The sequence below is a fragment of the Mus pahari genome, chromosome 1 (assembly GCF_900095145.1).
Source record: "Mus pahari chromosome 1, PAHARI_EIJ_v1.1, whole genome shotgun sequence".
Lineage (NCBI taxonomy): Eukaryota > Metazoa > Chordata > Mammalia > Rodentia > Muridae > Mus > Mus pahari.
In genome coordinates, this window is record NC_034590.1 from 101,684,583 (window position 1) to 101,711,981 (window position 27,399).

The 27,399-nt window shown below is 48.8% G+C and overlaps 1 protein-coding gene across 4 annotated transcripts in view; it reads right to left on the reverse strand.

The window, feature by feature from the left end:
- Chst15 (carbohydrate sulfotransferase 15) overlaps nucleotides 1–27,399 on the reverse strand; it is a 79,737-nt gene that overhangs the window by 3,417 nt on the left and 48,921 nt on the right. For all 4 annotated transcript variants that reach the window (XM_021198917.2, XM_021198908.2, XM_029541926.1 and 1 more), the window contains 4 exons: nucleotides 25,430–25,576; nucleotides 21,441–21,597; nucleotides 6,798–6,954; nucleotides 1,435–1,582 (listed from right to left, as the gene is read on the reverse strand). In XM_021198917.2, the coding sequence (XP_021054576.1) occupies nucleotides 1,435–1,582; nucleotides 6,798–6,954; nucleotides 21,441–21,597; nucleotides 25,430–25,576 (609 nt within the window). The remainder of the gene's footprint in view (nucleotides 1–1,434; nucleotides 1,583–6,797; nucleotides 6,955–21,440; nucleotides 21,598–25,429; nucleotides 25,577–27,399) is intronic.

A 27,399-nucleotide genomic window follows, 5' to 3' on the forward strand; every position in this document is an offset into this window, starting at 1 on the left:
AGAAAGAAAGAAAGAAAGAAAGAAAGAAAGAAAGAAAGAAAGAAAGAAAGAAAGAAAGAAAGAAAGAAAGAAAGAAAGGAAGAAAGGAAGGAAGGGGAGGGAGGGAGGAAGAAAGGAAAGGAAAGAAGGAAGGATAAAGAAAGTTAATTCACTGGCTGAGTTCTGAATTCCATTCGTGGCCAGATATATTTCAAGAACTACTCAGTTAAAACAAAACCCCTAAGCCAGGTCATTAAACAGAACTATAGGAAATGTCCCATGAAGAAAAGTGGCCTGGCCTGACATTTAGAGCCTCCACTGTTGTCCTTGGGTGACTTATCCACACCCAGGCAGCATACCTCACCTCTGTATGTGCCTCTGCCAACCTGTGGCATGGTCAGTTAGAGGAGCCTGTGACCTGGTATCCTCAAGCTGGAGGCAGATGTGAGCCTCTGATTCCAGAGACTCCCACGCAACAGCAGCCATGATGCAATACCCCAGCCATTCTCAACCTGTGGGCCGTGACCCCCTTGGCAAACATCTATCTCCAAAAGTATTTACATTACAATTCCTAACAGTAGCAAAATTGTGGTAATGAGGTAGCAACAAAAATGATATTATTGTTGGGGGTCACCATAACATGAGGAACTATATTAAAAGGTCACAGCATTAGGAAGGTTGAGAACCACTGCAATATTAAGACCTCCACATTCCATGCCCTAGACACCTAATTGAGTGGCTTCAGAATTCAATCCATCTCCTCTTCTCTTTCATTGATACCTCTCTGGTCCCTCAGTAGTGTGGGTCCTCCATCATTATAGGCCCACTGTGACAGTACCTACCTTCCCCTTTGGGATACAGACACTTCCTGAATTGGACTGGGCTTCCTTCAGCCAAGTTGAAAGATCTCAGAGGAGCGCCTCCTCTCCAGAGCTTGCCCACCCTCCCATGCACCATGCTCCAATCAGCAGTTACTAGGTGAACAGGAACTGAGCTGGTTCCTCTTCAGGAGTCCCTTGGCCTCACACAGCTCATCTCTTCCTATTTTACATTTAAACTAAAGCCCTCCTAAGGAGCCCACATGCCATGGGGCAGGGGAGCAGCTCCCTCAAAGGGTGAAGTGCTCATAAGTCCTTGTTCTGCAAGCATGAGGACCTGAGTTTAAATCTACAGCGTGCCCCTAAAAAGCTGGGTGTGGCAGCATGTGCCTATAACCCCTACACTGGGAAGGAAGAGATAGACAGACCCTGGTACTACCTGGCTAGTCAGTCGAACCAAGACCGCAAGCTGGGTTCAATGAGACATCAGAGGAAGATACTGATGTGGGCATCTTACTTGTACACATGTACATGTGTGTGTGCTCGTGTGTGTGTGTGTGTGTGTGTGTGTGTGTGTGTGTAAGCCCATATCCCTAAAGTTTGTGTTGAGCCCCACTGTCTGAAGCATGACACATACCGAGGTTTAGAAACTGGAAGACCTTGTGCATGGTATACTTGACATTGGATGCGTGGTCTTCCAGACGTAGAATGAGGAACTGCTCCTTACTGAAGACAGTGAGCCAGTCCAGAAGGTACACAGCATACAGGCCAACCTGGAGCCTCACCTAGGAAGGAGGAAGACCGTGTTACTGCAGGAACACCTTCCCCAGCCCTGGGAGGTGCTTTCCCAAAGCATGATGGACCAACTCTCTGTAAACTAACACAGAGTCACCTTAGCAAACAATCACCTTCCCACTTCAAATCTTAACACAAGGTACGCTGCGCCACATGCGCAAAGACTCCCCACCCTTAGGGTTGCATTAGTCTTCTCACAGGTGACTCTAGCCTCTCCTCACACGTGAGAAGCACAGGGAAGATCTCAAGGGCATACACGTCCATTGCATAACGTGGGTGGCTGTCTCCCTGCTGTCAATCAGGCTGTGGAAAGTCAAAACCAGACACCTAAAGGCAACCTAGACACTGTAATACATAGGGACAATCATGCCCATGGAAGTGTGTGATGTCCCCCGAATGTCAGCATTCAGGTGGGGAGGTAAAACCAACGCACGGGAAAGCCTTCCTCCTTCCCTCAGACCCATATCTTGAATCCTTACCTGGTTCCTTCTCTCATGCTAACTGCAAACTAGGTGTAAAGAATTGACCCACTCAAAGATGGGTCTGTTGTCTGCCCTCTGCCCTCTGCCCTCTGCCCTCTGCCCTCTGCCCTCTGCCCTCACAGATGCCTGATGAAGGCCCTCCCTGGCTTGCATTGTTCAACAGGAGAATTTTACGTCAAGCTAACACAATGACTTCAGATGGATCTCTGTATGTGATGGAGCCCCAATAAGAATTCTGGACACCACAGCTTGGGGTGACAAGGCTCCTCGTTGTGGTCATGTGATCATGCATCCATCCTGGCTAGGAGGTGCTGACAACCCCCTGTGACTCTGAAGGGAGAAGTGGACTAGAGGCTCTGTCCATTCACTTTCCCTTGCTGATGTGACTCTGAATCCTTGCCATGCCATGAGTTGTGGCCAGGGTCACAGGAGCCTTTGGTGTGTCCTGTGAACCCTGCTCTAATACCAAACTTGAAGATGGTTGGTGACTCTCCCCCAGAACACATAGCTGATGTCAGAAGGGGAAGCGACTCACTCCAACCACCTCCCTACTCACACCCCCTCTCTGTGTCCACTCCCAACAGCATCTGCTAAACACCCGCAGGCTCCTGGATGGATCTCCCATCAATCACTTCTACCCTCTGTCCTCCGGCTGACATGGTCATATGCTTTGTAAAGCTGTGAGGAGGCCTCAGCTGGCCCTGGCTCAGGGCCCTGGGACTCATTTGGAAGCTGCTTTCGGCTCCCATTCATTCTTCCTCCACAGTTCTAGGCTCCTCCTCCGGGTCTTCCTGTTTTTGAGGCAAACACTCTTCACCATTCTCCCCCACAAACTTGATTTAGCAATTCCTGGGGGGGGGGGGCAGGGCCATCGAGTCACCAGGGGCAAAGCCTTGTGTCAGCATTCACGGTGGCTCTTGGCGGAACAGCTGAACTCAGTGTTGACAGCACACTGAGGAGACATGTGACCAAGTGCACGAAGGTGCTTACTGGTTTCATCTCCAACGACTCTTTTTCCATTGCATCATTTTTTTTCCTAGCTGTGCAGGAAGATGCAAAGGGAGGAAAACAATCAGAGCAAATAGCTAAGTTGCTTCCAGAATCCATTAGCTGGACATCTCTAAAACCATCTTCGGCCCTACTTTACACCAGCTCGTCAGGACTTCAAGCTAGACCAAAAAAGCAGAGCATGCCTCAGTCGGAGTAACACGTATACAGGCAGCCTCCAGCATCGACCAGACAGGCGAACCCCATGCTAGGGCAGGGACTCACAGGTTTTTTTGCCATCTCTTCCCAGCCGGCTGACAGTCGGCCTGGCCTCATCTCTTCCAGAGAAATTACTTCTTATAACTTGATAACTTTCTAGTAGGAAAGGAAGTAACTGGCAGGGATCGTTTAAACACAGGCACTGGTGTTTTAAAAGAGTTGCATCCTGTCCCTGTATCTGCCCCAGTGACAGAACATCCTCCAAAACCATTGTGGTAGAAGTCCAGCACTGCCATCAAAGACCTGTCGAGTCCTGACTGTACAGGGCCTTCCTCACAGGCAGATTCGGTCCAAGGAGGGAGAACATGGGACTCCTACATATACACTAGCTCTAAGAAGTGAGTGTACTCAGGGTCCCCAATGGAGGAGCTAGAGAAAGTACCCAAGGAGCTGAAGGGGGCTGCAACCCTGTAGGTGGAACAACAATATGAACTAACCAGTACCCCCTGAGCTTGTGTCTCTAGCTGCATATGTAGCAGAAGATGGCCTAATCGGCCATCACTGGGAAGAGAGGCCCCTTGGTCTTGTAAACTTTATATGACCCAGCACAAGGAAACGCCTGGGCCAAGTAGTGGGAGTGGGTGGGTAGGGGAGCAGAGGTGGGGGGGGGTATAGGGAACTTCAGGATAGCATTTGAAATGTAAATAAAGAATATAATAATAAAAAAATTAAAAAAAAAAAAAGAAGTGAGTGTACTTCCAACCCACTGGCTCTAGAACTCTTTTCCTCAGTCAGGGAGAGCTCTGGGCCCCTCAGGAACACCATCTATGCATGCAAGATCACTGCCATGACTGGGAAGCAGACAAAGTCTCATTTCCCCCACACCTGTCCATAGGGAGGGAACCAAAATAGAATGAGAATCAAAACAGAACCGGTATAGAGAAGCTATTTAAGGCAAGGGCCCAATCCATGTAAAATCAGAAACCACCAAGGTCAAAGGGAGCACCAAGGCCAAGGGGAGCACCAAGGCCAAGGGGAGCACCAAGGCTGTGTCAGGAGTTAGCTGCTGAGTCCAGGCAGACAGCCCTGCCCTCCTGGTCTTGGATCTTTGTCAGCGAGTCATCAAGCATCCACAAGCTCAAAGGCTCCCCTTGACCTTAGTACTCCCCTTGGCCTTGGTGCTCCCCTTGGCCTTGGTTCTCTTGGGGTCAGAACCATTTTTAAGAGCAAGAAAAGGATGACAGATTTCAAAGGCTATCCGAACTGTTGTTGGCTGCAGGGGGAGTACACCTTTAATGAGCCTCAGTGGCCCCATCTATAAAATAGGAACAACTTCAGAGGTCAGTGAGGAACCTAAAGTTTAGGAGAGTACCCAGGGAGCAACAAACTGATGTGAGATACTTCCTATCTCTCACCGATGGACTTGACAAAGATTAAATAAGGATGTATCTACCACACCCAGAGGTGGAGAGACTCACACGGCAACCCATGAACTTCCTGCCCAGTCACAATGGTGTTCCCATGTTCAGTTGGCCTGAAGACAGCAAGGAGAGGAAACACACCGGGCATGCCCCCTCTTCTCTGTGGGAGGATGTAGCTGAGGATATCCGGTCTCTAGGAAGCCTATTTAGAGGCAGCCAGAATGCATGTAGCTTGCTTGGCTCTGCATTTCCTAGGGCATACCTCGGGTGAGATGAAACTATCACCACATCCAGATCTGCTTATATCAGACGCTGATCCTTTTGCAGGGCAGGAGAGGCCCTGGTTCACAGCCATGAAATCCAACTATGCCTGTGTCAGGACTCCCAAAGCCCTGCCTCTCTCTACCCAAGACATCCAGCCAACTTAGGCTGGTATGAGCCTACATCTGCCCCTCCTTCTCTGAATTCTCAGGAGATCTCCCAAAGAGAGAACTGGGTGGTAGCTGCCTGAGTGACTGTTGCAGCCTCTTCTAGGAACCATATTAGCTTAGCCGAGAGCGTCTCGCCCCTCACTCTTCATCTGGCCTGTCCCTGCTTCCCTCCGCCCCTGTCGTCCCACCTACATTACAGGCATCGTGGCAGAGTTCCACAGCGTCATCAAACCCAGGAAATTCCAAAAGGACCAGGGTGGAAGCAGCCCTGAGGCAGGCTGCATTCGAGCACATCTGAATTCTCGTAACCGACCGCCTGCCTTCCCCCCGCCCTCCAGAGCCTGCTGCATGGAAACTTCTGGAGACACACCAGAGCCCTGAAGAAAGCTGGGGTTTCAAAGCCTAGATTTGAGTCTTGGATTCCCCCCATTACTGGGTAGCTGGCTACAAAAGGTACCCTGACAGAGCCTTGGTAGCCCCGCCTGTGTACACAAGCTCCAGCAATAGTGGGGCCCGCATCAAAGCACAGCACAGTCCTAGGCTGCTGAGCAGCCAATGCTGGCAGAGTCCCTCACTTTCCTATCAGGTTTGAGCACTTTCACCCCTCAGTGGGCTCTACCTACGTGTGCCAGGGTGCAGCCCCATAGTTTGTCAGCATGGCACATGGAAATGACTCTCAGTCTCCAGTCCCTATACCACCCTAGAATAAAGCAAATGAATTTCAGAGAGGCTAAGACACATGAGCAAAGCCAAGAAAAGCCACAATGAACCCACACCACAGTCTGCCTCCAAAGCTTGCCGGACTGAAAATGTGGTTATCTATGTTGACTCTTTGCCAAACTACAATGCGTACAAGAAGACAGCCCTGAGTCCTGCTCGCTGGCCCTGACTTAAGAAAAGATGGGCAGAGTAGCCAAGCAGAGGGACTGACATCTCCCCCGAGCCTTACTGCCCTGAGGTGGAGCATGCTAATCATCTACATCTGTGAATGCCCAATGTGGGACGCGGCCATACATGGGGCAGGTGGCCATGACCTGATGCAAGAGCCCTGCTAGGGAAGCACATAGGCCTGGGAGCCTTGAGTGGGAGATGTGACCTCAGGTAACTTAAGAGGATTCACCTCCAGCAAGAGTTTTTACATAAGACTGGAATGTTAGGCGCATCCCTTCAGAGGAGGATATCAGAGGGGTGGAGAGAACAGTCTTCAGTGGAGAGCTTGCTGGAGCATTCGGTCACTGGTGGGTAATTCTGAAAGCCAATAAAGACCCCAATGCTATGGGGATTCTCTGAAACCACCTGGGTGGTTTCAGAGGGCTGGGTGTCCTCCTGTCTGCCAGCTCTAATTGCAGAGCTGCGTTCAGAGCCTTACTAAAGAGCAGCCCTCCTAAGTACATTCTGGGTCTCTAGGAGAGGCAGGGGGACACATGATGCAAAGTGTCTGGGTGACAGGCAAGGAAAGAAGGACACAGACAGCAGGCTCGAAGGCCCCAGCTGCTGCCCTGCCTCTCTCAGCCAGGAGCATTTGCTTCCACATTAGCCACTGCTCAGAGGCAGCTGGCTGGGTTTCATTTGCACATTCAAACACTCCATCCCCATCCCCCCCAACCCCACACAATAGCCTCAGAGTGGGCCTGCTCTGTAAGGGCTGCCCTGGTGAATACGCACGGGCATGGCATTGTTCAGGGTGTTGTTGTAGACGCAGGCGCGCAGTGAATAATCCAGCATGCAATTTTCAAACAGCTGCAGAGCCTCCGTCACTTTCTCGTGGAAGTCATCTGCAGATTTATTGGAACTTGCGAAGTAGAGATAGTCTGAGTACAACCTGCGAATAAAATAAATGGATAATCTTACCATCCGAGGGTGTGAAACCGCACCACGTGGGCGACCACGAAAATCGGCTTGCCATTACATTAGCTGGTTTGATTTATTAAAATACAACAATTTTCTTCCCTTTCTTCCAAATGAGCCCCCTGCCTCCTTCCATTCTTGCTCCCACCTGCAATATACCACCCACCCTTCCCACTCAGATACATCTACACTGCCTCCAAACACTGACCAATACTGTGTTTTATTATTAGTTGGTGATTTTTTTCTTTCTTTCTTTTGTTAAATTTATTTTATTTATTAGCGGGATGTGGGGAGGCCATGCAAAATCCACCACACAGGTGTGGACACCAGAGGACAGCTCTGTGCGGGAGAACCCTGACTGCACAGAGCTGTCTTCCACCTTTACACGGGCTCCAGAGATGAAACTCGTGTTCAGGATTGTTGCTAGGTCACCTTGTCTATATCTGCTTTAAGGAACAAACAACAAAACCCCGCAGTTATTTTGGGGCAGTGGGGGTGGCATAGCCAAGTCACAGAACATATGCACAGGTCAGAGGACAAGATGCGGTTCTCTCCATCCCCCGTATATGTGAAGAGACGGAGCTCTGGCTGCTAGCCTTGGCAGAAGGTACCTTTACTCACTGAGCCATCTTACCTTGCTGTTTAAAATTCCTTCTAGTTACCTCAGAAAGAGACTGTCCCCACAGTCAGGCTTCAAAAGTCACTCCAAAGCAAAGAGAAGCCATGAAACGCTCTGTAGTGTCCCATCCCCTTCTCTTAAGGGGAACCCAGGGCACCTGCCACCCACACAACATTACAACCCCACGTGAAATTCCTGACTTTTCCCATGGATATCCTGAACGTCTAAAGTTACACGTAAAATTGTGCATGGTGGCTCATGCCTCTAATCCTCCCCATTTAGGAGGCGGAGGTAGGGGATCACTGAAGTTCCAGGTCTGGAGGGATAGGTAGCGACTTATCAGGACAATTTGGGCTACAGAATAAAAGTCTCACACATAGGCATAGAAACCCCTCCTGACAGGTATGTTTGCAAGTCCAAGCAAACACCACATATATGTGCATTTGCATGTAACCACATTTTCCACAGGAGTTGCCAGTCTCCCTTGACGGTTACTGGTCCATCTTTATGTTTTCAATGTGCCATGTTCGCAAGAATCTTGCTGTTAAAGGGAAATTTATGAATGGTGTGGACCTGTGATCCCAGCACTCAGGGGTGCTGAGGAAGAAAGATCTTGAGTTCAAAGACAACCTGAACCACATAGTGAGTTCAAGGTCAGCTTTGACTACATATCTAGACCCCCTAGGACAGGCAGGAGAGGAGAGAAGACAGGAAGAGGGGAGAAAGGGTCAGTAGGGGAGGGAAAATTCAAGGAGGCAATTAGCTCCTTCAACTAAATAAATCTGTTGAAGTTTTGGTTGTAGACATTACTAAGCTGGTTTGGCTCTATGCACCCCTATTCCCAAACGCTGACCACCACTTGACCTGATCCTCTGTCAGAGAGCCTCCTAGCCTAGCAGATGTGTAGTTAGCCTGCTGAGGGAGGAGTCCCGGTGCAGCAGTTTAGCCAGGCCCCCTCTTACTCTCAATGTTGCCCATCGGTGACTTTCTGCTCCCAGCTCTGCTTCTTGCTTATAAACCCCCACTTCTGTATTCCAAGCTGAGCTCAGTCACTCTCCTCTGCAGCAGAGCCCCATCGTGGCAGTCCTACAGCTCTGACAACAGCCGGAAATGAAGTCTGTCTGAATGTTTCAGCAGATGTTGGGATCATTTCTTCACTTTGAAAACTCCCGGGACGTGTTTCCCATCCCCCTTCTGCTTGCAGAGGGAGTAAGAATTACCCCCCTTTCATCACTTTGTTTTCCCAGATGTTTCTCTCCCCACTCCTCCTGTAAACACCTGCCCACAGGGGCTCCCACCACTCTGTAGGACTCTCTTCATGAAACCCTAGCTAAGGGGGATGCTGGGCTGCCATCAAGTGACTGTGGCCCTATGGCATGCTGCTGCCCTCTCTCCTCAGTTCTGCGCTCTCTAATCCCCTGCATCTCCAGCTTGACATCTCTCTTTCCTGTGAGTCTCCTCAGCCTTGTGTATCTTGAGACACTTAGCGTCACCCCATGTCTCCATGTCCACTGAGCTACAGGCATGCTACAGAGGCCATGGCCCCTGCCAGGCCTGCTCCTGAGCACCTTTGCTATTCTCACACCGGATGACACCATAACAAGCCAGGTGACATTACATAGGGTTCTTATTTACCTCACCCCTACCTGGCACAATGTCCCCCGAGTATTCTTTTAGGATATCTTAGGGTGTTAGGGGTTACTCAGAGGTTGCCTAAAATCAGGACACAGGTTGAATGAGTGCTTTCCTTACTTCAGCTTGGCCAGGCTGGCTTTTCAAAAGACCTTGCTTGCCTTGGGCCAGCAAAATGGCTCGGTAGATAAAAGTGACTGTCACCTAGCCTGTCAATCTGAGATCAATCCCTGGGATCCGTGTCGTGGGTAAAGGGTCCTTGTGTACACAGATAAGCACTGGAGAAGCCAGGAAAGTTAAGCAGGCTTGCCTCTTCAGATAAAGGAGTTGTTTACCTGTCTTCCACCCAGACTGCTTGGAAAGGCTGAGGCTTACAGCATGGCAGTCCTTTACTATCTGCAGGACCAGGCTTTACCGGAATCCCCTGCTATATTGTATTTGTTTATCCGAGAACCTTTTCCACCAAATCTTGAACATTGTTTCTTAGTTCGTAAAACCCATTCTTATGAGCGATGGCACTTGTATTTTACAATGGTCTAAGTAAGCTCTGTTATCTCGGGGCCAGGCCAGGCCTGACTCCCACAGGTAATCTGTTTACCTCAATCATTCTTCTCCCACTCTTATCTTGAGCATTGTTTCTAAGTCAACTGCACCCATCTGTCAGGAAGAAGCCAAATGCACTTTGTAAAAAGTTTCAGTGTACATACATCTTAAGCTTTGTGTACGCGGAGGGCTGAGTTAATTGTCACCAAGAACTTTTTTTTCTCCCAAAAATTGTGCTGCACTTAATTAAATATGGCTAAACTATACCTTATGGTGTCAGACTCCATAAGTTTGAATCAGTGATGGCTAACTAGAGTCAGATTAGACTGTGTTTCATTCTTGCCTCTTCTCGGATCGTTCCACTGCTGGACTTAGAGATTGCGGGGACCCCCCACAGGACTCATATGGTAGAAGGAGAGAACCAATTCTGGAAAGTTATCCTAATGCTTTCACATGCACATGTTGGCATGTGAGTGCACGCATACACACACACACACACACACACACACACACACAAAACCAAAACACCATTACTTTCCAAACAACTTGCCTCCCAACGCTCCATGCTTTCATGAGCTATGAGCAGAATGATCCCAGAGTTCATAAATCCACCCAAGCTAAACCAATGCTGATGTCCCCAGTATCGGTTGAACTATTATACTTGAATGAGAACATGTCCTGCAAGGCACTCAGTCATAGCTAGTAATCACATTTGCATGGACCTCGGCACACAGGTCAGTCACACGAGCTGAGACTGAGGGACCCACTTGGAAATCTGTATGATGGGGTACCCCTCCTGCTTCACGTGTATGATGGGGTACCTACCTCTCCTTCTTCACATGTATGATGGGGTACCCTTCCTGCTTCGTGTGTATGATGGGGTACCCCTCCTGGTTCACGTGTATAATGGGGTACCCTTCCTGCTTCACACATATCCTAGCATCTCCGGCAATCAATAGTATGGCTCAACCCAAGAGAGTGTGCTAGAGGAAATGACAGCTGCAGCTGTTCCGACTCTCAGCCAGCCCCGCATGTAATCCGCCCAAGCTGGACCCTCACTCAGGATGCCCACAGAACTACCCACACAAACCCCCTCAGAAAAATCCAGTCATTGGCCCAAAGTTCCCTTCTGACATTTATTCCCCCTCTGGTAATAACCATTCTTAGAGGCATTTGATTCATAAATAAAACAAGAGTAATTAAAGCCTGTTTCAATTCTTGTTTGTTTGATTAAAAAAAAAAAAAATGCCCGCTAATTCCATGAAGTTCTTCAGAGATAGGAAAGTAATCCCTGGGTGTTAGGGTTTGCATATGCTTGTTCCAGAGAGTAGCACTATTTGGAGGTGTGGTCTTGTTGGAGTAGGTGTGTCACTGTGGGTGTGGACTTTAAGACCCTCATCCTAGCTGCCTGGAAGTGAGTGTTCTGCTAGCAGCCTTCAGATGAAGGTGTAAAGCTCTCAGCTCTGCCTGTACCATGCCTGTCTGGACTGAACCTCTAAACCTGTAAGCCAGCCCCAATTAAGTGTCCTTATAAGAGTTGCCTTGGTCATGGTGTCTCTTTACAGCAGTAAAAACCCAGACTGGGGGAACACTGGATGTGTTCAGTGTTCCATCCTACCTACTCCCCACCTGGGTAAGCTTATGGGGTACCCATAGCTTTGCATGTTTGGGGTACCCAGAGGCAAACTCATGTATACTATCTTTTAGCCTTTTAAAGTAGTGGAGGTACCTTTCTTGTCAAAGTGAAAGGAGACTTATGGGGCAGAGATTGGACTCTAGTAGCCAATTATAGAACATCAAAGATCACCGAAAGCCACAGAAGCTGTAAGCCTGGGCCAGACAGATTCAGACCCAGCAAAGGGTATAAGCCTGTGACTGATTTCTGACTTCCAATCTCCATACCAGGATAGAAAATAATGCCTGTTGCTTTAAGCCACGGAGTGTGGGATGATTTATTGGAGCAGCCCTAGAAGAACCTCAAAGTCCCTAACCCAAGGAAGATGAAGAGGCCGTCTGATTCAGTACCACTCTCCTCCAGAGACCCTGAACATCATTCCCAAATGTACAGAAAGGACTGGCCACGAGGTCATATTTCCATAAGGAAACAAGGATGTGGGGTCACGGCAGGAGCTGAGTCCTCCGAGGAACAAGGACAAAGCATCAGCAAGGCTGATGACCGTGGGTGAGTGACAAGCTGCTTGGATAATTAGAGCCCCTCAGAGAATGACAGCAAACAAATCAAGAATGTGTATCTAGCAGGAACAGGAGTGTAACAATATACAATGGAAGGACACAGACCTAAACCCTCAGAGCTCTGGCTTTAACATCAATAGCACTGTAGTGACGTAGAAGACAGAGTGGTATGAATCATCACAGGACTGTAGGGACATCAATGCCACCTGAGGGTGCACTCACAAAAACAGCAGCAAAAGTCTGGGGAAGGTACAGGAAAGTGACAGGCAATCTGACAGCTCAAGAGACACCTAAAGCTCTCAGAGCCGGGTGCCAGTTGGTACAAGGGCAAGGACTGGCATCCTCAGGGAAAGAAAGACTCAGTAGAATGGCTGGTCTTCTAAACCCCCGAAGGACAGACCAATGAGTGGGAAGCTTGGCTTCACAAAAGGGGAATTTTCTCCAGGAAGGCAGAGGGTTCCAGCAGCCCTGACTGAAAGGGATGAGGGGTTTACAGTAGCAAGTGGGGCAAGGTGTCTGAAAGCCCCTAGCCCTCTGTATCAGGGCTGCCCAACCCCCTCCCGCCATCCACCTCATCCTCTCTCAGTCTCAAACCACTCTGAACAGATGGGTGTTACATTTGGCCAAGACGGTTTCCAACGGCAATTCCAAATATAAGCCCAAGAACACTCTAGGCCTTCTGTGCTATAGTTATTTTAGATGCTTGCTGGTGGAGAGCTGTAACCGTGGGCCTGTGTGAAGGCCAGCCATGCCTTGTCAGTGCAGTGGAGGAACCCCAGGAGAGGTGGTAGAAGGTGGGTTTGTGGGCAGAAGAGGGCTCCTCTTAAAATCACCACATAGTCCCACAGAGACAGACAACGCTGTATCACATAATACCCTGGTGGGTAGCTCAGTGCCATTGCTGCTCAGTTAAGGGGCTCTGCTCTAAGTTAGCACAATTGGTGGTCAGCATACTGATGGCAGTCAAATAGGATCTGGGGCTGGGGTGTGGCTCAGTGTGTGAGTACTTGGTTGGCTTCCTTATATAAGACTCTGTTTTACAGACTCCACAGTTGGGGCAGTGGGGGTGGGAAGGGGAGGATGGAGTAAAGCAATTGTTGAGCCCTGGGCTTTGAAAAGGCCAAATTAGGCTAGCCCCAGAAATCCTCTCCATTTCGAGCCTGCGACCATTCATGAGGGACTTGGTCCATGCTAGGTGTAGCTCACAGTTTCTCATTCTGTTCCCACAACCACCCCAGGAGATCCACAACCTTATCACAGGAAACTAGAGTTAAGACAGGAACAGGGGCTCACTCTAAGTCACACATCCCAGATACAAACCAAGGTTTGCCCAGCCCCAATGCCCACAGGCCCTACAGCCTCTCCCGACTTAGGGTAGGAGACAAGCCAGTGGCTAACCAAGGTGGGCACCAGCCATTTGAGTCAATGGTTTGAGGAGATTGTTTAATGTCTCTTATCACTTTAGGTACAATGATGATTTAAAAAAAAAAAAAAACAAAGAGTCAACTTTGTTCTAGAACTGCTTCATAAATCACAGTAGACTAAAACTGCTTAATAAGTCACAAGAGACTGGTATAAAATTACAACAGGTGACCAAGCTACAAACACGATGACACGAGGAATGGCGCTGCCCACAGTCACAGAAAAAGCCAGAGTGTCACGGCGTGCCACAATACTCATCTACAAAAATGACAACAGCAATAAACGGGCGTTCTGGAGCCCAGCGTACATGGGCACATGCTGTGGTCACTTATCACTCAGACAGGATAATGGTGCTTGCATGGCTCCGTAGCCATCAGTACTGTTTGTTCCTAATGACAACCGGTCTCTTTATCACCTTCCCCTCCAGATGGGTACTCGGCAGATGCAGGCTCCAGGTCACTAGTGTGGTGAAGCCTCCCTCTGCAGCAGCTTTCTCTTTTCAGTGTTTTTGCTCCTAACCCTTTTATAGGCAGATACAACCACACACTATAGGACTCAGCGGATGAGTCAGTATAAAGTTGCACAACCATCAACACGATCTGATTCCAGAACGTGCTTGATACCCAGTGAGCAGCAACTGATTTTAACACGAAGGGTCACGTCAGACATCACTCCATCCAGCTCACAGGCACACACCAAATCACAGCCTTCAATGTCAGGCTCAAATGCTAAAGTACAATGTTTGGTAGCTTCCCCTGGTAGGGCATGAATGCTCCTTCCAGCGGCTGCTCTGTGCTTGACTTCTCAGAGATACATTTTGGGAAAGGGTCCACGACTAACACTAGTGACCATTGGGTGTACTGCCTCCTCATGAGCTGGCTTCCCCCGGGACGCTGTTTCCTCTCTCAGCTCCACAACCACCACCACACACCCACCCTCCACCAACCTGACCCCCTCTCATGTCAATGGCTGCATTTCCTTACCCAAGAACCCCTGAAAGGTGGACACACTTGTATCTTCCAAATAACTCTTCAGTCCATCTCCCAGTGTTGTAGTCATGTGAGGGTCATAGTTAATAGGACTCAGAGATGGATGCCAGAGCAGCTGGCCTCAGTCTCCATTTGCCAGCATCCATATTCTAATCACAATCAATCCCAGACTCTGATACTGTTTATCAATAATCATTATAGTTATCTTTCCTATAAGGGAAAAAATACGCTGGCCATTTTATATAGCTTAAAAGAAGCTCTTCTGTCTTCTAGAATTACAAACCATGACCATTTCATCAAGAGCTATGATGAGACAGGCCAGGCCGGGCCGGGTTGGAGAAATGTCTAGGGTTACTTTAGGCCAGACAGGTGACACAAAGAAGGCACGTGTTATCCAGTTAAGAGATGTACCATATCTAAGTGATACAAGGCTCCTCATTAGCTGGGACACTGAAGAGGGCTTTCCTTTCCCCACCCCCATAAGGTCAGAGGTTTCTTGAGCAGAGGTGGGGTTTGTGTCTACCTCTGTATCTTCTAGTGTGTCCATCACACCAGAGTTCATGGAATGGGTGACATTACAAGAACTCCTGGCATCCCTGTGACCCAGGGCGTACACAAGACCGCTCACTACTACCCACTTGTGATCCTGATGACCCACAGAGATCCTGCATAAGTGTCAGGCATAGAGAAGTCAGGCATGGAGCAGTCACTGGAAGGAACATTCATCCCCTCCCAGGAAGCCACAGAACAGTGTACTTTGGCAATTGAGCCTGACATTGAAGACTGTGATTTGGTGTGTATCTGTGAGTTGAACTGAGCGACTTCCTATCATAACCCTTCCTATCAAAATCAGGAGGTTCCAAGACAGTCTAGAGCTGGGGTGTGGGGCCCTCATTTTGAATGAGTGGCTACCATACCAGAGCTGGTCAATGGTTGACATGTACTGACCTTTCCTACAAAATAGCCCCAGAATCATGAGTGACAAAGGCCCCCAAGCTACCCAGAGTCCACTCCCAGATGCCAGCCCATCAGGACACCCCCCATTCCTATCTCAGCAGGTAGAGAAATACTTTTTTTGTTCCACGGTACTTCTTCCACTGTCCCCACTGAATTGCCCTTTGCAAACAGTGTCTGTGGGAATAAGCAGGATGGCCAATGGCCTGGTAAATGTACCCTCAAAATAAAGTTTGAAAGCTGAAGGATTCAAGTCCCAAAGTCTATCTTCCAATCACAAATTGTAGCCCGTCATCTGGTGGCCACCCCCAGATAGTCTTCACACAGCCTCCCAACAAAGACACGGGTTGTTCTGTGGTATGGTTGCTGCAAATGGCCCCCTCTCTTCTCAGTGGTCTGAAGCTCAAGCTCCCAGGTCAGGAGAAGCCTGGATGGGAGGAAGGTTTTAGCAGCAAGTGGTCCCTACCTCAGGTCAAAGATCTGCAGCCACAGTCACTGGGAGGCTTCCCTGGGCCAGCCCCTTCCCTAGTTCAGATTTTGCTCTCTTGGATGCTAAACAAGGGAACAAGGCCAGTCTAGGCTTAGTCCCCCATCTCCTCATCTTTACTGCTCACACAGTTTGCAAAACTAGAAATCTGTCCTCCTTTCTTACCAGAACAGCCCCTACACACACACACACACACACACACACACACACACTTCACTTCACTTGAAAGACTCACCTCATCCACAAAGAATTCACATCCAGTGGCTAATGGATGAGACCTTCCCCAATGAGGAACAATGATGAAGGATGATCATAGTCCCCCAAACAACCATGGAGTCAGCTGATGCCTCTGTGGGATGCACCAGGGACCCACCCTTGCTCTGCCTGTCCTGTCTTCACACTCCTCACAGAGTGGTTTGCTGAATCCAGCGTCATACACTAGCAGCCTTCAGTGCTCATGCTAGGATGGAGCCACCACTGGGGAGAGATCCTTGGCTCTGTGAGACCCAGGTGTGATGGCTACTTACTCATCACGAAGAGGTAAGGAACATAAGGTGGGAGAACCATCCACCTCGTGTGTGCCTGTGTCAGACTCCCCCTCTCACCCACTGACAAAGCTCCAGCAAGGCAAGATCTGAGTGGGACACGGCACAGCACTCGGGTGAGTGAGCAGGGGCACCAAGCTCGCTGAAGACTAGGCTCACACCTCCACGAGCCTTGGACTCAACAAAGCAGATGGATGGCTTAGCATCATAGGCATCCAGTGCCTTCAGTGCATCGAGGGTGCTCAGTCACATTTGGTGAGTGAATGTTATGCATATGCATTTAATTAAATAACAGCCCACTCCCCCCATCTCACTGATGAGGAAATAAGACGCAGATAGCTTAAGTTTCTGGCCTCGGGTGGCAAAGCCTTGACTGGCAGGGCTAGGATCTGGAGGCAAGCTGTTTGGGTATCCAGGAGTGGTCGCTATGGCGCACCATACGCTTGCACATCTGTATACACACTCAGTGGTAGAAGCTGCTCTCCGCCTGCATGCCTCCGCATATTCTTCAGACTACAGGGACTAAATCAAGTCTACATCCCTATTCAAATCCTGGGCCTCACTGTGACTGTGTGATCCCAGTGAGCATGGACAATTACAAAAGAATGGGCACTCTTCATCCAGCACCTCTTTCCCTTCCTAGTCCACATGTAGATTAATTACTTACCCAGTCCAGACAGTCACTAAAAAGTCAGTTTATATAAGCAGATGAAGAACACAGCTCTCCAGGCTTCAAGGCCCAAGGGATTATAGGTCAAGATGGAAGTCTACTTAATTGAGTAGAGCCCTGCTTCCCTCTAGACCCATCATCATGAAATATGGAAAGCAATCTTTCCTGGATGGTCAGTTCTGAGCATCGTGCTATGACAACACAGAATTAAAAACAAAACTGTAGACATATAAAAGCCTTAACAGATGGTACATGGCCCCTCTCTTAACGTCCCTTGAACAGAAGAAGGATGTGACAGGGGCACAGGAGTCGACATCTTCCTTATGGGCCATGCTTCATATAGACTGGGGGAACGGCCCTGCATGAGGAAGCAATCTTTGCTCACAAACGAGAGAGAAAAGAGTGGGCCATTCCAGAGAAGGATTAAGTGAAGGAATTTCTGCTTGTCTGTTGGTGGCTTCTTTTTAATTAAGTGGACAATTTAGCCTAGGAAACCATTAGCTCTAAATTGCCGCAGTCTCTTACAGAGACTTAGACCATGAATTCATGGCAAGCCGCTGCCATTCGAACCTCCCCCTCACCCCAAGACTTCTTCATTATTCCTCTATCTTCCCCCAGGGTGGGGGTTGGATTTACTGCTTCTGTCTTTCTCTGGGAACTTAAAAGTCATTAGGATTAGTCTTCTCCAACCCCAGCATGTTTCAACCCCTCTGCCTTCAGTCAGTTAACAGAAACAAAGGCTAACTGAGAATCAGAAACTACAAATGGTCCCTCCTCCACCTCAGCTGACTTGTGGAACTAAAGGAACCATTTGGACCAATCCAGCTGGCCAGCTGGCGTGGATCAGCCCAGGGAATCTCCCACGTGCAGAAGGCAAAGTCAGGGAACAGCTAAATTAGGCCAAAGGCCCAGGAGCCAGTTTCACTAATGGGGACATGGGCTCTAGTGTTTGTTTCTTCAAGAGTAGCCTAAACACACACTATTTATCATTCTTTCTGGCTGAGATAGGAAAGGAGCTGAGCTGGCCCCTCCAGATAGGCCATGAGCTATGGGTTTCAAAAGTCCAACTTCCCACTGTTGCATATGTTTGGTAATGTTTAAGAAGCAGCAAAAAGCTGCAGCCTTCACTAACTCACGGCATGCATGTACGCAGGCACTGGAGCTGACATCAAGTTAAAGTTATTCTTCTCTGGACTACAGGGCAGGTACCAGGTTTCCAAACACCAGGTGGGAAATAAACACCCAGGAGAGAGGCTGGACCAGGGCATTTGTCTGTGGCACACACATATGGCAAGAGTATTGGGATGGCACACTGGAGATTGATCACCATTGATCACCACTGATTGGCTAGCCAACATCTCCCTTGCTGCTTTGATGACATCATTAGCCTACTGGCCAGGGATTGGGGGACACCCCCAGCTGAGTCAGAAAAGAACAGAGGCCCGTGCCCCAACAGCCCTTCGGAAACCCAGTTCTGCCACAACCATGTGAGTGTGGGACCTAATCCGCCTCCCAAGTCTTGGATGAGACCCCCAACATTAACAGACACCTTAGTTAGCCCTGAAGCTCAAAACTCAGTGATGAAGCCAGTGATCCCCAGAGGGATCCCCAGAAACTCTGAGACAGTAAGTAGTCAGTAAGAGTTGTGACACCTTGGAGCAGCTTGTCACATTGCTTTCTCCCTAACACTGCATGTCACCCACCTAACACAGGCCTACTAGGCCATCCTGCCACCTCTCCCCCCCCCCCCCACACACACACCATGCTCCAGAATTATCACACCGGTCACGGTCACGACACAGTCGATACCTGCACCCCTGGACCACTATTGTAGCTTGTCACTCAACAGCTAAGCGCCCAGCAGAGCCCCTACCATGCAGCCAGGGCTCATGAGTGCTTTCACTGATGACATATTTGTGCTAAGCTGAGGACAAGAAAGGATGGAAGTTTTCACCTTCAGTTTCTGGCAGAGGTCATTTGTTCCTTAAAAAAAAAAAAAAAAAAAAAAAAAAAAAAAAAAAAAAAAAAAAAAAAAAAACAAGCAAGAAGGAAACACAGAGCAGGCCAGTTCAACTTCCTGCAAGGTGGTGGTTCACCACTAACCAGGAAAGGAGGTAGACCAGGTCCTACTTCCGGCCACAAGTCTGAGTCTTGCTAGCATGGCTGTCCTGATGTCCCAGGGCTCAATTTCCAGGCACTTCTGTCCTCAGAGCTGGAAGTACAATACCCGGCAAGGATACTATAGGGCTCAATCTCCAGCAGGAAGACGTATGTCTCTAAATGTGACATCTCCTCTACTCAGGGTGGTTTTCTCTTTGGCTTACCTATATGGCAAACTCTTCCTCATCCTTCAAAACCCAGCCCAGGAACAGCTCCTCCATTTGAGGGGTCCATGGCGCTTGGAAGCGTTCTCCCCTCTCTCTCCCCTTTAGCTGTAGGACCATGGCAAACAGTGGCAACACATCTGTCTCTCCAGCTAGCCGGGGAGTTCCAGTGCACGGGTACTGGGGCCGGTACACACAGAAGCCAGTCAGACAGCTCAATCCTCATTTGTCCAGAGTGCTTGCCAAAGCCTCGGTTCTCAGGCTTAGAAACTGGGCACTATCTGACCCTGCTCAGAACTAAGCAGGAGGTGTGTAGTGATCAGAAAGAATGTTCTACCAGGGAACTTGGGCTGAGGTGGCATGGGGGATGAAGGAGAAGCAGCTGACAAAATACCTCAGCGGGTGGTGAGGGTCAGTCTCCTCAAGCCTGTCTTTTGCAGAGTTATGCAATCCTGTCCACAGGAATGTACCCCAGCCCAGCTGTTCTGGGCCAGAAAAAACCTAGCCCACTCCATGAAAAGAGACATGGCTGCCTGGGGAACAACATGAATTGGTTGCCCCTTGGTGTGGACCCAGGAGACTGCCCCAGAGAGATGGTCCTCTGTCCAGTAATCTTCCAAAGAAGAGCTGGAGCCCTTCTGGAGCCTCGTGAGGGTCTGGATACTCAGCTCAGCAAATGAGAGAGGCAAGCATATGCTCTTGGGCAGCCACGAGAGAAGCTAGACAGCATATTTACAAGACTGTACTAAAGGATGCAACACACGGCACATGCACGCATCTGATAGGAAAGAAGTCTGGAAGGATACTAAGAACACATAACTAATAATTCCATGCATGGGAGATCATACATGGGCCGCTTCCCTTATAGCTTCTGATGCTATACTTCCCTGTATACCTTTACAATAAGCACAGCAATTGTTAAAGTGGGGCCCAGGAAGCCATGCCATCTGAGGACAAAATCAAATGGGTATTTCCTAGGGCTGTGGTAACAAAGTGCTACACAGTACTGTCACATGACAAGAAGCTCTTCAGCCATCACTCAGGAAGCTAGATTTGTGAAATGTAGGCGTTACCAGGGCTGGTTTCTTCTGAGGTTCCATATCTGTTTCCGAGCTTCTAATAAATGCGCCCTTCTTTGGCATCCCTTGACTTGTGGCCACATCCTTCAATCCCTTCACACACTAAATCCCCTAGCTCATCTGTGAAGGCCTAAATTCCAGAGAAAGCTACCAGGAACTGGGATTTCAGCATATCTTACTTGGGGCAGAGTTCACAATTCAACCCATAGGAAAACATGGAAAACAAGGAACAAAGTAGGCACTGTCTGTGAGTGTCAGAGTTTAAAATGATTACATTGGATTGTATGGCTTGGAAGAGTAAATGGAAACAAGGTGTGGACAAGATAGATAGGAAGCTGAGCTCTTCTCACCTAGACTGGCCATCTTGAGTGGAGACCCCCCTCATTCCTAGTGTGACAGTACGTGGAGGGCACAGCAGACTAAGTGACATAAATGTCCTGGCAGTTTACTGCACACCTGACATCACCACCCTGGTACTGTCTGCTCAACTGCACCAGCCCTTCCTCAGTCAGACCTGGGTAAGCCCCGACCTTAACAGCCACAGAGCAGCCTGTCAGTCATGTACCCCCTGTTTGGTTTCTAGGGAAACAGGGGTACACGGTCAGAGCTGAGGGAGAGCTAAAGAAACACCAACGAAAGAAACAAGGAATTCTGGGAGTGAGAACACGCAGAGACTCCCCACACCCCTGACACTGACGATGTCCCCAAAGCTAACAGCACTTGTATCCTTCATCACTTGGCTAGATTCCCCCCAGAGGCTAACACCCACAGACCACAGTCAGAACTGCTGAGAGAACAGACCACAATTTGTTTAAATGCAGGGAGGATTGCCCTAAGAATAACATTTATGTAAGAAGCAGCGGGAACGTCACAAGCTATGCGTGTTTATTATTTTTCTTAAACAAACAAATCTTATCTGCAAAGAGGTGGAAGCACTGCACTCCAAAAAGCCCCTTTTCACAAAAAAAAAAATGCAAAACATGGCACCCTCCCCCCCACTCACCTCTCCACAGGATCCCTGAGCATAACAATGAGCTTGGCTTCCGGCTGAAAGGCATGGATGAAGTCTTGGGTCAGGAACGGTGGCTCACCGTCTGTGCTGTTGTCATAGAAGAAGGTCCAGGCATTGTTATCCCACATTGTAGAGGCGCTGGCCTCTCCTGCAAACAGACACAGAGCAGATGCTGGGCCGTGGAGTATGAGCTCCCACTGTGAGCCAGAGGCCAAGCCTGGCTCCTGGGTCTTCCTCTTAAATAGCCATGACGGGCAAGCTTATCAGCCATTGTTGGCAGATGGGACTCCGGGCTCTGATAAAAGGACAACTGGCCCCCACCCCTGCCAGAGCCACCCCCAACCCCAGCTTCTTGCCTCAGAAGGAACAAAAAATAACAACCTTTATTAACACCTAGGACTTTAATTACATAATATTTAGCTTTGCTGGCAGCTCATAGCTCTCTGGCATTTTAAGGGCCCACCGAGAATTCACTAGAAAGTTTCCTTCAAAATGTTCAGGAAGAGAAAAGAGTCATTTGGGGAATCTGACCCTCAATGGAAAGCTGGATGCAATTCACATCCATCTTTCCTTGGAACCGTAACGTTTAGTCACGGGCACAATCTCCAGGACCAAATGAGCAGAAGACTTTGCCAGAGGCCTAGGGGGGGTCTCAGCCTCAGCCCTGCTCCCTGAATGGCCAGCTGCCTACTGCCCATACCCCACCCCACCCCACCCCCACCCACCCCCGCTCTTTATACAGCTAGCACTTCATGCTGGGTGGATGAACAGGGCCCAACACTGTTTAATCATCAGAGTCTGCCCCACAGGAGAGGATGGAAACATGAAGCGCAGCTTTGGGGAGAGAGGTGAGGCCAAGACACAGGCACATAAACAAGACAGACTCTGGATAATTGAACTAGTTGTTGTTGTTGCTGCTGTTGTTGCATATGAGTGGGAAGGTGGGGGAATGGCATCTGTATCCCTATGTGCATACATATGTGTACCTGCTTATAAAGACCAGACAACAAGGAATGTCTCTCTCCCTTTATTGCTCAATCTTTTTGAATCTGTGTCTCACAGAGCCCAGAGCTTGCCAGTTGCCTAGACAGGCTTTCCAGAAAGCCGTAGGATGCCTCTGCCTCCACTTCCCCAACACTAGGATTATGAAAGCTTATCGCCACACCCAGCTTTCTCATGATGCTGGAAATCCAAACTCAGGTCCCCATGCTTGTACAGCAAGCACTTGCAAATAAGCCAGCTTCTCTTTTTCTGTTTCATGACTGTCTGCAGAAATGTAGAAGGAAAGGGACTCCAGGGACCTAGACAGAGGACTTCTGGTGCCCACCCCTTCCATGCTACCACTACCCCAGCACACTCCTTCAGGATGAACAATCCAGTCAGCTCTACACTGATTTCTGGACACAGACCATGTACCACATCTCAGTGCCATCCATTCAGGGACAGTATGAGCTAAATGAGCCTCCCCCTAGTTGGTGATATGCACATAATAGTCATGTGTGGAGACAGTGGGCCCTGTATTTTCTGCTTGGTTTCTGATCTGTGAACACTTCCATCCCAGCCCTCTTTTCTTAGGCTTTTTGCATTGTTTGTTTGTTTGTTTGTTTGCTTTTAAACATAACAAAGAGAGAGAAGACAAGTCAATCAGACATCCCTTAGCAAATCTGCTCCAGATAAAGTAGGCTATATGAACTGCAAGTGGAGTGTCTGAAAAAAATTGCCACAAATTCTGTCAGAACTCAAAAGGGAGCTGCTTCTAGACCCATGCAGAATTGGTCCATCTTCTCCTCATCTCAGCCTTCATTCATTTGATGTCTAATCCTTGCCCCATGCTGTCTTGGCACCGGGACAGATGAGGGAAACAAGACAGGCACAGACTGCCTTCTCTAAGAGGAAATCAGAAATTCCAGAAGCCATTAGCTACCACATGAGTGGAAAGAAACAAGAGACCTTGCAGGCAGAGCAGGGCCTTTCAGCATCCGCAGCCCCACAGAACCTGCTTCAGTCTTGGGTCCCCTATCCTATCAGCAGCTGCTGGAGGATGGAACTCCTGACCAATGGACCATCATCCAAGGTGCTGTGACCCTTTGACCTCTGCCAAGGCCTTCATTGGGAAGCAGATCTGAAAAGGGCTGAGTCACATCCCAGGGCGGGGAGAGGCAGGGTCCTGACCCGTTCCAATCATCCCATCTTACAGACCTGTAGACCGGATGAAAAAGGAAGGCCTAAGTTATCATGTGGCACAGAGCTGGCTGGTGACACACGCAGAGCCAGATGCCAGCTTGTCATCTGCTTCTCCACACTGCCTGTCACACCAAAAGGCTCTCATAAGACACAGCACCAAGCCTGGCTTGGAGTGAATATCAGCGTGGCATTTTTATTTCTTGTTCTTTTTGAAATATAGCAGTAACTATAATTAGGAACCCAAACGAAGGCTTTCCTTTCTCATTCATTTTCTAAGTCTGTTTCTTGGCATTGTGGGGAATATTTTTAGCTCTTTCATAGATCCTGAGATTTCCCCAGAGGCATATGGTATGGGAGTCTCAGAAAAATATTAATTAGAGTTATTAAATGGGGTATTTGCACCCCTGAGTTTGAAACTAAAAAAAAAACAAAAACCTAACAGCCAATTCATACTGTAGATGTGAGGGTAGGTAGACTACATTCCCAGTGGGTCCCAGAGATTTTACTTATGAATTAAAAAAGAAAAAATGGATTCACTGATCACTCTGGGCTTTGGCAGGAGCCAGAATCTCCTCAGAGTCAGGTACAGGGTCCTCAGCCAAGTGACTGGTCACAATCCATCCTACTCACGAAGAGATTCATTGGATTTAGAGAATCAAAATGTAATGGATCCAGGAACACAAAATAGATCATTGCCTCGGGGAAGGAATTTAAGTGAAATGTATGATTCAATTTCTCCTTTTCAGAAGGCGTTGGAGATAAACGCCTCATCCCGAGCTGAGGCTGATGAAGTGTTCTTTCGGGTGAAATGAGTCTAGCATCCAAAGCCCAATAAGGCCTGGAGATGGCAATGCCCCACTGTGTGCTGTCATCTGCTGAGGGGGGCTTTGGGTATGCACGCTCGACATTTTAATAAAATGCAAAGGATACAGGGAGGGTGCCGTGAAGAAACAAATATGCTAATTTGATTAGCTGCAGTAATCATTCATCATGTGTGTGTATCAAAATGTACATATCTAAATATAAACAACTCATTTTTTTGAGATGGGGGTTGTGTGTGTGTGTGTGTGTGTGTGTGTGTGTGTGTGTGTGTGTGTGTGTAGCCCTGGCTGTCCTGAAACTCTGTAGACCGGGCTGGCCTCAAACTCACAAGATCTGTCTGTCTCTGCCTCCCAAGTGCTGGGATTAAAGGCACGCGAGCTGCTACCACCATCCAGCTTACTTTTTCACATTTGTTTCATTTGTTTGGCTTTGCTTGGATTTGTTTTGTTGAGGCAGGGTCTTGGTAATGAGCCCAAGAAGCCTCAAACTCAAGGTTTTCCTGCCTCCACGTCCTGAGTGCATATAGCTCAAACAACTTCATTTTGAATGCTCAAAGTCACTTGGATTACCCAGAGATTCATCCCAGGGAGTGCAGAGCTCTCCTTCCTGCTGCCCTGGCATCCAGTCAGTGACTCATGAGGATGCTAACTCCAATCAGGGCATCGTGAGAGGAGGGCATGCATACCTGCCTAATTTAAGGAAAAACAAAGAAATGGCAATTCTTTAAAAAAAAACATTTCAGCCATCTGTGAGTCTGCACGGAGTAAGCAAACTCATTAAATGTTTCTGTTTTATAGTAACGGTATAAATGGCATGACTGGTTTACCTGGTGCAAACAGTGACAGCCACAGTGGGAAAGGACTCCCCTGCAAATACTCTGCAGGTGAAGCAGAGCTAGCCCCAGAACATGGACCAGGACCCCAAAGAGTCTGCTTCTGCCAGCTCCCCTGAAGGTACCCAGAAGCCATACCTACCAATAATGATCTTATTCATCTTGCTGGGCTGCTCTGCAGAAGCAGCCTGCAGTCCTTGATGGATCTGGTGTGCAGCCAAGTCAAAGAGGTCCAGGTAATCTTCCACAGGGTAGCGGTCTCGTAGTCCGTCCCTCAGGCGGACAATTCCTGCAGGAACCAAGAAGTGAGTTACTGCAGACAGTGTTGCAGCGGATAGTGTGGTGGTCTCCTAAGGCAAATGCAGGGAAGTTCCTGGGGAGGCACACAGCTGTGGGATGGAGAGCTCTGTCAATGCCTGTCTGCTTCAACCTTCACATACCTCACAGGGAGAAAGACACCAACTACCACTGCCACGAGGTAGGGGCCACTTAAAAGATGCCACACCTACTCAAGAAGTAGAAAAGGGATAAGTGGAGGGCTAGAGTTGAGAACTGCTTGATATTTTTACCAAGAGAGTAAAACAATGGCGGCACCTAGGATCTGGTGGTGTGCCAGATATGGAGGACAAAAGGAAGGCAGCAAGGAATCAGCATCCTGTCACGGCAGCAAGGAGTCAGCATCCTGTCACCTCTGTAGTGCCTCTTTCTTCAGTGCCCCATGGTGCCCAATGGGTGCTCTATAGGGATATACTCCAATCAAGCAGCCATGGTGTCATTGGTTCCCTCCATGGACACAGACTCTGCCACAAGCCACACACATCTGAGATTTGCTCCCTGTCTTAAAATAGCTCATAAACTTTTCAAAACATACACTGCCCAGTACCACAGCTACCAGAGTTACTGCAAACTAGATCGAGAACGGTTCTGGCCAAAATGACAAGAGATCCAAGGTGACACTGAGCATTAGCCGCAGAGGCATGCCCTGTCCTTCCCTCCTTCCTGCCAGGAGAAAGCTGTTTCTCTTTAGGAGAGACTCTGGGCGTAGTGGGAAAGCATGTGTTGCATGCATCAAATGTCTTAGACCTTGGCTACTTGGTGGCTACTGTAGCCTGCCTGCTTCAACACATACATGTAGCTACTCCAGAATGAAGACCAAAAGGATGATATTGAACATTTGTCAGGAACAGTTAGTCTAAAGAAAATGTCTAAGATTCTCTTCTAGTGACCTGAGTCCTTTTATGTGGAAACTGCCTTCATGGCCCGCCCAGACTTTGGCAGACAACAGGCCATGTATCACCCATTAGGTTCAGTGACCAAATGTCTCCTGGCAGAAAGAAAAGGTTATGGACAGGAAACAGTGACCGAGGGCCACAGGGTGCCCAGGACTGGGTGGAACAGAAACCAGCCTACAAGGAGGGGCAGGGTAGGGAGGGCCCACAGTGAACCTTGTTGACCAGGGGTGGACACATCCCCACTGCGTTGCAAACACATGAGGTAGACAGGGCAGGATACAGCCGAGGTCTGAAGCCATGTCTCTTCCAGGTGTGCTGGCTTCAGTAAAGCACCCCAAGGTTGGGTGCCAGCCACCCCCAGTCCCTGGCATATACTGATCCCTGTTAAGGTTGTGCGTTAAAGTTCTTTGGGACAACTAAAAGAGCTAGGGATGTAACTCTCAGTCACACACACACACACACACACACACACACACACACACACACACACCTCAACTGGAAGTTTCCATTCTGCACCTGCCCCTTGCCCTCCACACAGCTAGCATTCAACCAGTGCTCAATGAGTGGGTCTTTGCCTGTGAAGTGCTGCTTTGGTTTGAGGGGATTCCCCAGAGGTTCACAAGCTGGAAGCTTGGCAAGGCTGGTACCCAGGGTGGGATGCTGAGGATCATGGGACCCTTTAAAAAGTAGGGCACAATGGAAAGTGATTACAGGATGGGAGCTCTGCCTGTTCTTCTGCAGTGACTTTGTTCCTGTGAACATGGGTTATTATAAACCCAGGCCCCACCAAACCCAGATACTAATGCACATGCCAGCAAGATTCTGCTGAAGGGACCCTGATATAGCGGCCTCTTGTGAGGCTATGCCAGTGCCTGGCAAA